Source organism: Emys orbicularis, chromosome 1 (assembly GCF_028017835.1).
Source record: "Emys orbicularis isolate rEmyOrb1 chromosome 1, rEmyOrb1.hap1, whole genome shotgun sequence".
Classification (NCBI taxonomy): Eukaryota; Metazoa; Chordata; order Testudines; family Emydidae; genus Emys; species Emys orbicularis.
Window position 1 is genome coordinate 345,458,825 of NC_088683.1, and position 14,372 is coordinate 345,473,196.

Below are 14,372 nucleotides of genomic sequence, written 5' to 3' on the forward strand. Positions count from 1 at the left end.
AAAAAAAGAAGAAGAAAGAACCAGGTAGTTAACATCTTTTTTCTGATGTCATCACTGCTCTGGCCTCAAATGTGTTTTTTTGCTTGCTTCCAGCATTCTTAGCAATAGCACTGTTCAGTATAGCTGCCCTCCTGAGCCCTGCTCTTCCGGGACCTCAGTTTAAGAATTAAGCAGCTGCCAAAATCACTCAGCATTCTGGGGCTGGGCTCATAACACAGGCAAAGAAGCAGCAGCAGACTCAGCACCCACTGCACTGCCAGAGCAGCTGTACTGGAGAGTGTTGGGTGTGGTTCTCCCCTCAATCATTTGACTTCAGTGCCCCATTCCTTCCCCCCTCTGGGAATCTCATGGGGCAGGCTCTCCCACAACCTGCAGACAGAGGGGGAGAGAGATAGGCCTGTGCTTCTCCCAACCCTCCCTGGGCCAGGCACACGGCTCTAGCGACCAATTCCCCCTTCTAGGGGCAACATGTAGGGCAGTTTCCCCCCCAATTCTAAGGGCAAGAGTGGAAAAGAGCCAGGTTGGCTAGGCTTCCTCTCATCACATCCTGATCACCCTACTTCACTCAGGAAAAATAGGTTTCAGAGTAGCAGCCGTGTTAGTCTGTATCCGCAAAAAGAACAGGAGTACTTGTGGCACCTTAGAGACTAACAAATTTATTAGAGCATAAGCTTTCGTGGGCTACAACCCACTTCTTCGGATGCATATAGAGTGAAACATATATTGAGGAGATATATATATACACACACATACAGAGAGCATGAACAGGTGGGAGTTGTCTTACCAACTCAGAGAGGCCAATTAAGTAAGAGAAAAAAAACTTTTGAAGTGATAATCAAGATGGCTCAGTACAGACAGTTTGATAAGAAGCAAGTGTGAAAATACTTACAAGGGGAGATAGATTCAATGTTTGTAATGGCTCAGCCATTCCCAGTCTTTATTTAATCCTGTGTTGATTGTGTCTAGTTTGCATATCAATTCCAGCTCAGCAGTCTCTCGTTGGAGTCTGTTTTTGAAGTTTTTCTGTTTTAAGATAGCCACCCGCAGGTCTGTCATAGAATGGCCAGACAGGTTAAAGTGTTCTCCCACTGGTTTTTGAGTATTATGATTCCTGATGTCAGATTTGTGTCCATTAATTCTTTTGCGTAGAGACTGTCCGGTTTGGCCAATGTACATGGCAGAGGGGCATTGCTGGCACATGATGGCATATATCACATTGGTAGATGTGCAGGTGAACGAGCCCCTGATGGTATGGCTGATGTGATTAGGCCCTATGATGATGTCACTTGAATAGATATGTGGACAGAGTTGGCATCGGGCTTTGTTACAAGGATAGGTTCCTGGGTCAGTGTTTTTGTTCAGTGATGTGTGGTTGCTGGTGAGTATTTGCTTTAGGTTGGGGGGTTGTCTGTAAGCGAGGACAGGTCTGTCTCCCAAGATCTGTGAGAGTAAAGGATCATCTTTCAGGATAGGTTGTAGATCTCTGATGATGCGCTGGAGAGGTTTTAGTTGGGGGCTGAAGGTGACAGCTAGTGGTGTTCTGTTATTTTCTTTGTTGGCCCTGTCTTGTAGGAGGTGACTTCTGGGTACTCGTCTGGCTCTGTCAATCTGTTTTTTCACTTCAGCAGGTGGGTATTGTAGTTTTAAGAATGCTTGATAGAGATCTTGTAGGTGCTTGTCTCTATCTGAGGGATTGGAGCAAATGCGGTTATATCTTAGAGCTTGGCTGTAGACAATGGATCGTGTGGTGTGTCCTGGATGGAAGCTAGAGGCATGTAGGTAAGTGTAGCGGTCAGTAGGTTTCTGGTATAGGTAGGTGACCTTGTCACATAAATACCACCCTATACCTTGGGAGACAGACCAGTGTGCCTCGCCGCTGCTCACATCCTGCCCTTTCCTCCTCTCCCATTCGGGAGCAGGGCCCGAGGGCAAGTCCGGGCAGGGGCTTCAGCAGATGCAACCGAGCATGCTGAGCGAGAGCCTGCCCCGGCCGGCCCCCCGGGGGGCAGAGCAGCGCGGGGAGGGAGAGCAAGGGGGCGGCGGCCGGAAGGCGGGGAGGGGCAGCGGCAGGACTGAGCAGCAGCAGCAGCAGCAGGAGGACCGGCTCAGCGGCTGGCCCCTGAAGCCCTGCCACAGGCGCGGGGCTCGCACCATGGCTCCGTGCGGGAGCAGCTGGCTGGCCAATGAGGGGAGCAAGCACCTCTGTCTGGTAGGATGCTGCGGAGCTCGCCGGGCGCAGCCCCCCGCGCACGGCGCTGCCTCTGCCCGCTGCGAAGTTCGCTCAGAGAAACTTTGAGCTCCGAGCCTCTCGCGGGCTGGGGGACCGCGGCCGGCCAGGGCTCCGCGTGCGTGCTGGGGAGCGGGGCCGCAGGGAGCCGCCTGCCTTGTTCCGGGCACGCCTGTGTGTGCACATGGACCTTACATGCCGTGCGTGGCTCTGTGTACGTGGGCACGCACGCAGCCCTGCCTGAAATGTACCTTACACGCGTGTGTGCATCGCACGGTCCTGTGTTCTCTGGGTCCCATCTGCACGCGCATGTCTGGTGTGGTTGGGTGGCTAATGTACATTGTGTGTACCAGGGATTTGTCTCTGTATGTCGTGTGTAGCTATGTGTGTGTGAAATGGTTTCCAGCATATAGAGGACAGGGCTTACAGTTTGGTTCAGTGACTCTCAGCACCTGCACTACAAAAATTGTTTCAGCACCCCTATAAATAAGGGATAATGAATGTGTATGTATCAATGCATGGTGCATGCGCTTTTGATCTATGTTATAGCCACTCTCCAGGGTTGGGGCAGAAAAAGCATGGATCTCATCAGAAAATGTGCTTTTCCTTGCTTAGGTCTCATAATTTGTCTTTTCTTTCGCTATGTATTTATTCTTTGACTCTTTAATAGCAGCATCTAACTCCATAAGTTTTGATGGACAGTTTGCATGCAAGATGCTACATAAGATTCTAAAGGACTCAACCTCGAATTCAAACTTTTGGGAGGCTGGCTGAAAACAAAAAGTTTTACAGCCAGCAGGGGCTGTTTTTGTAATGTCTTTCCGCTCGTTTTCTCATTCAGTGGCAAAATCCTTAGAGAGCTCATTGCATGTGTGCTGTGTGATGGAAAGAAATATTGAGAAGTTCTGGATTGTACATGTGCCTTTCACTTACATGCATTCTTTCTTGTTGTCTTGTTCGTTTTAGCTTTTCTGGCTCTCCCTGAATGTCTGGCTCTTCTGGAAAACCTTCCTGCTGTATTACCATGGGCCACAGTACTACTATTTACATCAGATGCTAGGTGTAAGTGATCCTTTTTCCAAGGTGGTGGGGTGGGAAGTCGGGGGGCAGAAATGCTTTGCTGAGGGACGAATTGGGCTGCTTAGTAGCCCTTGAAGGTGTGTGTGGGGGGCAATGGAGGATCAATAAGAAATTTACTATGAGATTGTTGACATTTTTGTGGGGTTAGCAAGTTGATAGTGTTGAGAACAATCTCTGTGTTGGAGTGAATAAAGGGTAAGGAGCCAGTGCAGTGGCTAGGAAAGCCAACTGCAGGCACGCTTAAAAGATCTGACACTGTAAACATGATCAGAGATGACTGGGGCTTTAGTTTTTAGTCATCATAACATTAGCAAGCTTGTGGGCTTGTTCCGGTGAACTTTTATGCCAGTTCTCATTATGTATATTTCTTAGGGGAGTTGTTTTATTAACTATCTTTCTGCCTCTGCATCTCATTCTCATGCTTCCTGTGTGCTTGGTTAATAAATAATTATAAGCCGCATTATTTTTTGCCTTAATTTTTGGCTATCAGTATGAAAAAGATGGCATCTACTGGTATAATGCCTTTGCAATGATGACCCACAAGAAATAGTTTCTAGGTGGTGAGATGTAGGTCTATTTCTTTCTTGAAGTTATCAGTATCTCCTGAGTAGGTACAATTAGCTTGCATTGTAAACTGTCCAGAGGGAATGTACAAAGGGGAAAAAATATAATGAGGAAAATCTGGCCCTTGGTCTGTCTGTGTCTTAGTCCCCCATCCATAAAATGCGTATGAATACTTCCCTAGCTCACAGGAGTGTTGTGAGTACAAACACATTAAAGGTAGTGAGGGGCACAGACACGGAGCTAATAAATAGGACCTTAGATACATCTATTAGTCAGAGGCTGATGAGAAAGAAGGAGTTCCTGGTTCTGATTCAGGAACACTACCTGAGTAAGAATTCCAGCATTCTCTCAGTAACCAGTGATGGAGTAGTGCTTGTTATTTGCCTGTGACTACTAAATTTAATCCTTTGTCCATATATAATCTGACCCAGGGCCAGATTTTCCTCATTATATTTTTTCCCCTTTGCACATTCCCTCTGGACAGTTTACAATGCAAGCTATATAATCTCTCTCTCTCTCTCTCTCTATATATATATATATATATAAAGCCACCAGGCTTACAGTTACATTAAACTGAGTAAATAAAAATCTATATTTTTAAGCGGAGAAAAAAAGCATGGGAAATAATTTAACTGCTGAATAATGCTCCCCACACCCTTTTTTTTTGCCCACCCATTTTTGCATAACTCTAAAATGGCCAACTAGTCATTAATGGAAGAAATTACCTTCTGGGCATGAGACCATACTGGAGAAATTGCATCCCCAAAAGGAACTTGTTCGGGGAGTATTACATAACTGAAAATGGAAGTGAAAAGAGATACTTTAGCTATACTGGTACGTCTGCACATAGCATTTTACAATATATTATGCTGATGTCTTCTTTATTTCTTGCTTGGAATATGTTCCAGATGATACAATGGCTTGAGCTCTCATTTGCTGTTGCTTTATCATGATAAAGACTTTGCTATTTGAGGCCCAAGTTCTCCCTGCAAATTTCTGGTGCAACTCCATTGAAGTCTGTTTTTCCCACTACAGTCTGGAGGGAATTAGGCATCTTGAAACTTTGTTTGCTTTAACATACTATTTTGTATTTAATTGCCTTGTAACCAAGGGATGCCAGATGTGTTTATTAGTCTGCTTCTTCCAGTAGGTGTTTCGTGTAGCAAAAATTGTTACTAGAAGCTTTTATTTTTTCCTTTATTATTTAAGCTTCTCTTCCTGTATTGGGGTTTCACAATATTGTTTAAGGCTTTAACTCAGTGTCCAATTGTCAACATAGTCCATGTCTGATTTGGAGGCAATTTGCTGCCTATTATATTGTTCTGTCTGCCTTCTCTTTCTGCCATTCTGGTGTTTTGCAGAGTTTCCTTTAACCCTTTGTCCTCTCTTCTCAGACTCAACAGTTCAACAATGCTATTAGGGTTATCATCTGTTAAGGGCCAACGAAGAGCTCATTCTTTGCACTGTACAGATCTTTAAGATTCATTCTTTGCTTTTTTAATTCTTTTCCACTCAAGTGGCAGTGCTCCCATCAAGGGTGTCTATATGAATGTTTTTTGGGAGACCTCTCGCTGTTGTGCTACCTCAGATGGAGCTTCATCCATAGTAGCAACATTGGGAGCATTAATGCACACAGGGCTCAAGAAGCCCCCAGCATTTTTACCACTGTCTCTTCTAGAACTGTGGTAAAAATGTCGGAGTCCTGTCTACATTACCATTGGAGCTTAGATACGAGGGCGGTGAGCACAGAGTAAGTACTTACATAGAAGAGAATAGGTGCAGTGATATCTGTGCAATGGAGGGATATTTCCCCTAATAGTCTAGCATAGACAAGGCCTTAGAATGAACGTAGACACACTGAACCTTGAAGAGCTAACTTTACTTTCAACCAGTTTTGCCTGGGTTGATTAACTCCCCGAGATGGAGATGAGTACAGTGTGTTTCCTGATCGTTATTGATGTTTACATTGTGGTCTACATGACAAGGTGTGATCCTAATGACAAAGGAGGATGAATTCAACAGAAATGTGGAAAAAAGGGGTGGGGAGAAGGAGGAAATCCCCGAAATAGCAGCACTTCTCAATAAACCGTGACCCAGACAGTATTAGAGATCCAAACATCTCAAAAGAGAAGCCTCTTTGGGCCTGATCCTGCAACCTGTGCCCTTTGAGGTGCTGAGCACGCTTCTCCGACAGCTGACTCAGTGGTTTTTTAGGGCACGCAGTATCTGGCAGGATCATTCCTTCATGGTCTTCTGGTTAAGAGTGTATAATAGAGTCCCATTCTTCAGAAAGGGACTATGTTCCTTCAAAGGGAGCGTGATATAAAATGCTCACATACCTAGAAGGACGATACATACATGACAAGAGGCTGATCTTTATTTTCTAGCTTCATGTCACTGGCTCTGGGTCAGGACACTGTTACATCTTCCCTGTTTTTGAAAAATAAAATGCAAATAAAATCCTATATCAGCCCAATCCCCTCCCCGCAAATGAATATGGCTAGGTAATAAAACACAAAGAGATATCTAGGCAGGAGATCAGTGTAGGCTCTGATGGCTTCTGTTACACTTCAGACAATGACTTACTTTGCTCAGGTAGGTTGTGTCATTGTCTCCAGCAGAGTTACAGAGCTCATATGGTACATGCAAGTAACATATATAATGTGTACATGCACTGGCTATTAAGAAAGAAACAGACAAAACACCAAAAACAGTCTCAGAGGAGTGGCCTGATTAATGGGTTCCAAGTGGCGTGGAAAGAAAATGACTCAGACAGTTAGCCACAAGAATTTAGAGCTTCAGTATTGTTATGAAGACCATTCCCCTATGTTGGGGAAGGGACTAAATCTGCTGCTGATGTTTGCTTTCTTCTGCCCCTTCCCTATTTTGCATTGCATTAGATTCTGATCTCAGTTACACCAGTGTAAACTTAGAGTAACTCTGTTGATTTCAGTAGTTACTCCAGATTTATCCCCATTGTAACTGAGATTAGAGTCTGGTCCCTAATTTATATATATACATATATAAAATAACATTAGATATAGATGTATCTGTAAATATATGACCACGTGTCAAACATTTAAAAACTCTCTGACTCCAGTGTGCCCCCAATGACTTAACATAACTTTAAAAGAATTGCAATTAATTGAGGATGGGATTACATAGCTCTCTGCCCCCAAAGTGCCCTCTTTTAGGAACAAGTACAAGTTAAAATGAGGTGCAAAAATGTTCTGGTAGATTTTTTTCCTCCCACTTCCATTTTCTGGAAATAAATAAATCCAGCCAGAAAAAGCTGTTTTTGCCAGAGTTCCAGCCAAATTTGGCTGACTCTAGGGGTATGAATAAGTTTTCTTTAATAAGCACCTGATCTCAACCAAGATCAAACTCCAAACTTTTCTTTCATCCCAGATTGTAAGGTGTGTGACATTTTATGTACTCTGTGATCAGGAATAAGGAAAAAATACACAGTACAAAGAAAAGGCAAATGAGTAAAAATTAAGTAAAGTTTGCAGTGGAGCCTGCCTCACCCACAGAGATCCTATAAATAATTTTGACTCAGAGAAACTGAGGCATGGATGGACGTTCACTGATGGACTCTTAGTCTTGGTCCTTTTATATTGTGCTTCAAGATGGGTTTAACATGTGAAATAATACCCTACTTATTGAGGTCTTATCTGTGAGCTCCCTTCTAATGCATTCCCTGAACTTAATATTAGGTTTCAGTGCATGGAATTGTGACATTAACTTTCATCTTAGTGTTGTTGATAACTTTGGTTGAGAACTTTGGGGCATCATGTGGTTTATATTAATGATAAATAGTTTTAGTCTCTTCTCGTGCTAATGCTGAAATATCCTGCTTAACCCAAGAAAAGCATATTTCCTCCATTACAGCATTCCTCCAGCATCCCTAGCAGCAGCACCAGAGAACCAGGAACCAGTTGTGACTCCTTGGTTCTTTACTTCAGCCCAGGTTAGAGCAGCCTGGGGACTACCCTGATTGACATGTGCCAGCTGGCAGTGGTCCCCATGGGACCCTACGTTGCTGGGGATAGCTGGAGAGCAGTGCACTCCACCCATTCCTGCTCCCCACTCAGACATATCTATACATATTCTCTCCCCCCTCATCCCCATACACTTCCTTGGCTCATACTGGCTTTGTGCTTGCCTAGAGAGAAAAGGTGATTCAGTGTATTGGATGCTAGCTTGTGACTCTGGTTTCAATTCCCTGCTCTAGCACAGACTTCCTGTGTGATTTTGGGCAGTCATTTCAGATACTTCTACATTGCAAAAAAACACCCCGCGGTGGCTAGTCTCTGAGCCCAGGTCAACTGACTTGCGTTTGTGGGACTTGTGCTGCACGGCTAAAAATAGCAGTGGAGACATTTCCGCTTGGGCTTGAGCCTGGGCTCTGAGACCCTTCCCCCTCGCTGGGTCTCCAGCTCAAGTGGGAATGTCTACATTGCTATTTTTAGCACCGTAGCAGGAGCCCCATGAGTCTGAGTCAGTTGACCCAGGCCCCTAGACTCACTGCTGAGAGCTTTTTTTTTCTTTTTTGCAGCATAGATGTACCCTTAGTTGCACCCTCAGTTCCTCATCTGTAAAATGGGGATGATAGAACCTCACAGGAGACAGAGGACTCCTAGCAGCAGCAGGAGTTGCTTCCTCCTTTTGCTCTGCATGAAACGATTTAATGTGCTACTTATGTGAAGTAATATCTTCTCTTTCTAGACCATGCCAGCCTGCCAGGGGACAAGAGAGGATTGTATGCCTGCTATTTTATAGTTAACAGGGATATGTTCCCCTGTTAAGATTTGCCTTGGAGCAAGAATCTTCTCTTCCTCTATCTTTGTTTAAAAATCCAAAGGTCCACTCTTTTGAGCCATTTGTTACTACATGATAGTTTTAAAGTCGCCCAGGTAGCACAAAGGAAGTTGAGAGACCATTTAGGGATCACTTGGAAAGAATGAGTTACTTGGTGACATTTTTGAGCTCTTGGATGTTTATCAAGAGAAGCTTTAGCTCTCCAATTTATTTCTGGACCTTCCGTAAACTGTGGTTCTAGACATTACTCATTGTGTTGCTTTATCCATAGTTTTCCAACAGCTCATGAGCTTGTCACAACATTGCCCAATTTGATTTCTGCTCAGTAAAAGCTTACACGAAGGATTATTGAAACCACGTGACATTTTCCATCAAAATACTTCAATCACACTTTTTTGGAAGTGTCCTGCTTTTTTTGAGAAGTTGTTTCACCTTTTGTTTGTAATAATGTTGATGGAAATAAACCTGAATTAATAGGAAGGCAGTGCATTATAGGCGAGTATTTATTAACTAACACTAAGACAAAATACAAATAATGGTCGCTGGCCCATTTAGACGGCAACCCGATTCCAGCAGAGGGCACTTCTTAATTTTTCATGGAAAGGCAGGCTGATTCTCACCCTCCTCCACTCTTGCCTGTCCTCCCTCTCTCTCCCCCATAATGTACCTGGGCAGTTCAGTACACAGAGACTAGGGGCCTTATTCTCATTTCATTTGCACCTTTATAACTCCATCGCTTTCAGTGTTGCCTTACAGATTTACACCAGAGTGAGTGGAGAATTCTTAGGGGGTGGTCATGTGGGGGGAACATCTTGGGGGGGGTCTGAAGTTATGGGATAGATGGACATGCATACTCATGAGTGAGAGGAGTTATATCCTACTGTGGAGAACATATGGAGGCAGCAAATGTGGGATGTGTCTCATTAAGGGACAATGAGCTACTAGTGGCCTACTTACTATCTCTGTAAGTAAGGGAAACCTGCAGCCTTCTCCATGGACATCTCCTATAGCACATACTTGTTTCTACCCCAGCTGTACTTTGACATAATATTGCTGATCATAAGGAACTGGGTGACAGTTGGTTTAACATATTTCACTTTCCTCTGGGTTAACAGAAATATATTCCAAAGACTGTTGTGTGACAACGGTCAGAAGGAATAATACTTTTTTGTGGCAATTGTGATAAACTCTTTGCTATGAGCAGATCATAATTGCTGTAAAAAAAAGGCCCACTTTTCCAGCAGGACAGAAATGCACAAGAGTTGCTGCTAGGGTATGTACAAAAAGCAGAGTACAGCCACCAGTGGGGTCCAGAATCTTTGTGGTCAGTTGGTGCCAATACAGTACACAAAGACCTTGCTGCTTCTCTTAGTCATGCTAGTGTAACTGAGCTGAAGTCAGCAGAGTCATACTAGTGTAAAACAACTGTAAGTGAATTCTGAATCAGGCCCAACAACTTTCTGTGAGTTACTTGTGGGAAGTGAGGGATGTGTGAAAATCTATGTGTGACAGGATCCCCGGGGTGCAACCTGGGAATGTGGGGCCACTATGCCCCCTTTACTTCATATTCTGGGTTGTCTCTCACAATACCTTACTAGTGGCAAGCAGTAAACCCTTCCAGTACAACCGCATGTGGAGCCCCGCACCCAGCTAGATTGCATGAATGCTCCCAGAGCCACTCATGGTCACACAGAGAAAGGCACCAGCCAAATCCCCCAGCTCCCAGCCCTGCACCCTAGGAATATACTATCTTGCAGTGCTCAAGACCCTTTCTTGAGCAATGCAAGGTTATTAATTGATTCACCACTTCATCAATGGAAAGTGGATATACACCAGCCTTTGTGACCTGAGCAGATTTACCAAGCAGTTCAGTCAAACTCACTCGTAAGGATAAACATTAAAATAAGTTTATTGATTACAAAAGATAGATTTTAAGTGGTTATAAGTGATAGGCAAAAAGTCAGAGTTAGTTACCAAAAAAAAAAGAAAATATAAGCACACAGTCTAAACTCTCAACCCTATTAGACTGGATCAGACAGTTTTTCTCAAGCCAGTGGATATTGCAGGTTGGTTACAATCTTTCATATGCAGGCTTTTCCGTCTTAGCCCGGGGACCAGTCTCTGCTGCTCCTGCGTTCTCATTGCCTTCAGCGTAGGTGGAGGAGAAGAGAAAGTACTAACCATGGGGCCACTGTGTTCAGTTTTATACCCTTAGTCCATGATGTGCATAAGTCCAGGCATTGCTGAGTCACCAGGCAAGGTTGGTTGAGCAACTCCCCTGGCATGGCCTTGTGCAAGTGAGTCACTGAATTGTAACTCCCTTGCTGGACAATGGCTGTGGATGGTTGTTCGACACCCACCCGGGCATTGGTTAGCTCCCTTGTCCTTGTCTCTGGGGCTCTAATATCTGGGCAGTTCCCTAACTCTCAGCATATTTTTGTGACAACCATACAACAAAATCTCATAACTTCATATGCACTAATATACATATTTAGATAGAACTCTCAGCAAATCATAACCTTTCTCCTGATACCTCACATGGCATGCTTTATATGAAATATCACAATTATATATAAATGATGAATATGGGGGCTGCAGGACACTCCCCCAAGGTATAATGTGTCACACTGTGTTTGTGCAAACTAGTGATAGACAAACCAGTTCAGATGAAATAAAATAAAATACCCACTCTGCATACTAAAGCAGAACTGAGCCATTTTGAAGTTTGGGGAAAAAAGTCGGGGCAAACTTTCCTGTTGCACTCCTCCTCATTTTGATGATGGAAGATGGGGTGCTGAAATGCTGCATACAATGCTTTCCTTAAGTTATTTCCAGCCTGCATGATGTATACATGGTTGAGATTTTTGGGGCGCTCCTTCAATTGGAACCATTAGAGTATGTCTACATAGTCCCGGGGAGCAAGACTCCAGATCGGGTCAACAGACTTGAGCTCCCTGGGCTTATATTACAGTGCTAAAAATAGCTGTGTAGTTATTGCATTAACAGAGTCATAGCATGCAAGTCATGGGAGGTGATAGTACCGCTCTACTTGGTGCTGGCTAGGCCTCAGCTGAAGTACTGTGTCCAGTTTTGGTCACCAATGTATAGAAAAGATGTGGAGAAACTGGAAAGAATTCAGAAGCAAGTGACAAAGATGATCAAAGGGATGGAATGCAAGCCATATGAGCAAAGGCTGAAGGAACTGGGTATGTTTAATTTAGAAAAGAGGAGATTGAGGGGGGACATGAAAGCGGTCTTCAAATATTTGAAAGGCTGCCATAAAAAAGATGGAGAAAAGTTGTTCTTTCTTGCCACAGAGGGCAGGATGAGAGGCAATGGGTTCAAACTACAGCATAGCAGATTTAGATTAAATCTCAGGAAAAATTTCCTAACTGTAAGAACAGTAGGACAATGGAACAAACTCCCTAGGGAGGTTGTGGAAGCTTCTTAACTGGAGGTTTTGAAGGCTGGATAGCCATCTGTCTTGGATGGTTTAGACACAACAAATCCTGCATCTTGGCAGGAGTTAGCTTAGATGACCCTTGCGGTCCCTTCTAACCCTATGGTTCTATGATTCTGACAAGACATAATTTCACATATTTAATAATGTTCAAGACAGTAATCACCCTGGGCTCAGCTAACAATAGACATGGGATTCCACTGTAATTTTGTGTGAGATAATCACATCTACTTATTATTATTTATTATTTGTAATGCCTAGGAGCCCCAGTCATGGACAAGCACCCCATTGTGCTAGGCACTGTACAAACAGGACAACAAAACAAAACATGGCCCTTGCCTCTAGGAGCTTGCAATCTGATAAAAGTGCTGTTAGATAATGGCTGCATGGATGCTGTACATTTCAACCCAAGCAGAAATATCCTGTTCAATATCCTTGTGATATATCACATGTGCCAGATAACAGAAGTTATAAAGTTTACCAGTTGCTTTGCTTATTATTCTTGAGCTTTGGAATGTTTACTTTTAGCACTCTCATTTTATTTCTGGATTTTCCATAACCTGTAGTTCAAATAATTGCCGTGTTTCTCATTTCATCATTGAGATTCTCTAACCCGTTCTTTGTGTCAAAAGCCTCTAGTGAAAATGTTTAAACACTTTGATGACAGTTTTTTTTAAAATTATTCCTTTGACACACACAGCTCATTTCTAGCCTTCCTTGACAGAAATAATAATGAATGAAAATAGCAACAAACTTCACTTCTCCAGAATTCAGCTTACGCAAATATTATGCCAGAGTGAAACAGAAGGATGTCAAGAGCACTGCCACTTTTCTGATACTCCAAAAATATTTGTGAGGTTATAAAATGATTCATTTTGAATAACGTGGGAATCACTTTAAGCCTAATCTATGGCAAGGAAATAGAAATACTGTATTTACTATGAATGCCACAGTGTTCAAATGATATTTTTTACCCCCTTTGAACCATGGGTTGACGACGGTGGCCTCTTTTACCTAAATCCCACTTGTCCTTGTTCCCATGGAAGCAGTTCAGTTGGTATTCAGCAGAGATCTAGATCCCTGATATGGCAGGGAGCAGGTCCAGGGTGTATGTGTGTGGTGAGTGGGTGGGGGGTGATCACTCCTTCATGCCATCATCACAACACTAGGGACATTTGCGAGTCTGTTCATGATAATCCTCCCTTCGTTCTCTGGAGGCTAGTGTTCGATGAGGGGAACCCCTAGCAGCTCAGCTCTAACAAAAGGAGCCAAGGGGGATTGGGAGCCAACGTGGAGGCACAGACGCTCCAGCCAGGTGGGCCACTCCACTGAAGATCTCATACAAGCTGTGCATATTTCAGGTACCTGCTGGCTTTGTGGCCAAACTCACTGCAAAGAGATGGGGCGTATATGGGAGAATCATCCACTATTACAAGCTCTGGCATGCAACCTTCCACAATTTCCTTTCCCAGTACAGGGGACGCCGGGCCCAAAGTGTGCAAGTGATTTCAGATCCTTCTCTATGAAAGGTACCATGTAAAAATAAGATCATTGTTACCATCACCTCCTTCCTGTGGCTCCGTGCCTGATAGGGATCCACAGGATTTTGTCCCCTCTGTCCTTTATACAATAATCCGTAATCAATACTTAGGCATCTCTTCATCTATCACTGTAATGCAGCCCCTCTGGAGTGGAATGTGGCACTCCTAAGTAATACACAGCAACCCTAAATAACAGGACAGGAATCAAAGAATATTTTTTCCTGTTCAGACTATGATGTAGAGGATGAGTTAATACTGTTTGGGCAATATAACTGCCCACGTCAGAAATCGGCCAAGAAACCAGGGTTATTACCTCTGCCTTTATAACATGTGCCTGGGATCTTTAATGACTATAACAGGTTTAGAGCTTAGTTTTATGCCTCATCAGGAAGACAGCGCCGCCTCTAATGTTACAGTGGATGTAATCTTGGTAGACATGTACCTGTGTGAATTCTAAATGAGAAGTGTATGTTCATTATTTTATTTGAGAGTGTATGTATATGTAATATTAGAGCTGTTGGAAAAATTGTATTTTCCACAAAAAAAGTTTAGAAAGAAATGACAAATTTTCATATTTTTCCAAAACTCTTAACAGTTTTTTTTTTAAATTTTTCAACTAACTGTAAACTGACCCTCCTCTCCTAGTTTCCCCCTCTCTTTTTTTCTTTCCTTTTCCCCC

General features: G+C 43.5%; 1 protein-coding gene across 2 annotated transcripts in view; it reads left to right on the forward strand.

Moving 5' to 3' along the window:
* Positions 1 to 2,152: 2,152 nt before the first annotated feature.
* Positions 2,153 to 14,372, forward strand: part of NOX4 (NADPH oxidase 4) — a 157,691-nt gene continuing 145,471 nt past the window's right edge. Inside the window, exons 1-2 of one of the 2 annotated variants that reach the window (XM_065413060.1) lie at positions 2,153 to 2,209; positions 3,194 to 3,289. In XM_065413060.1, coding sequence (XP_065269132.1) covers positions 2,153 to 2,209; positions 3,194 to 3,289 — 153 coding nt within the window. The remainder of the gene's footprint in view (positions 2,210 to 3,193; positions 3,290 to 14,372) is intronic. The other variant, XM_065413068.1, reaches the window with a different exon arrangement.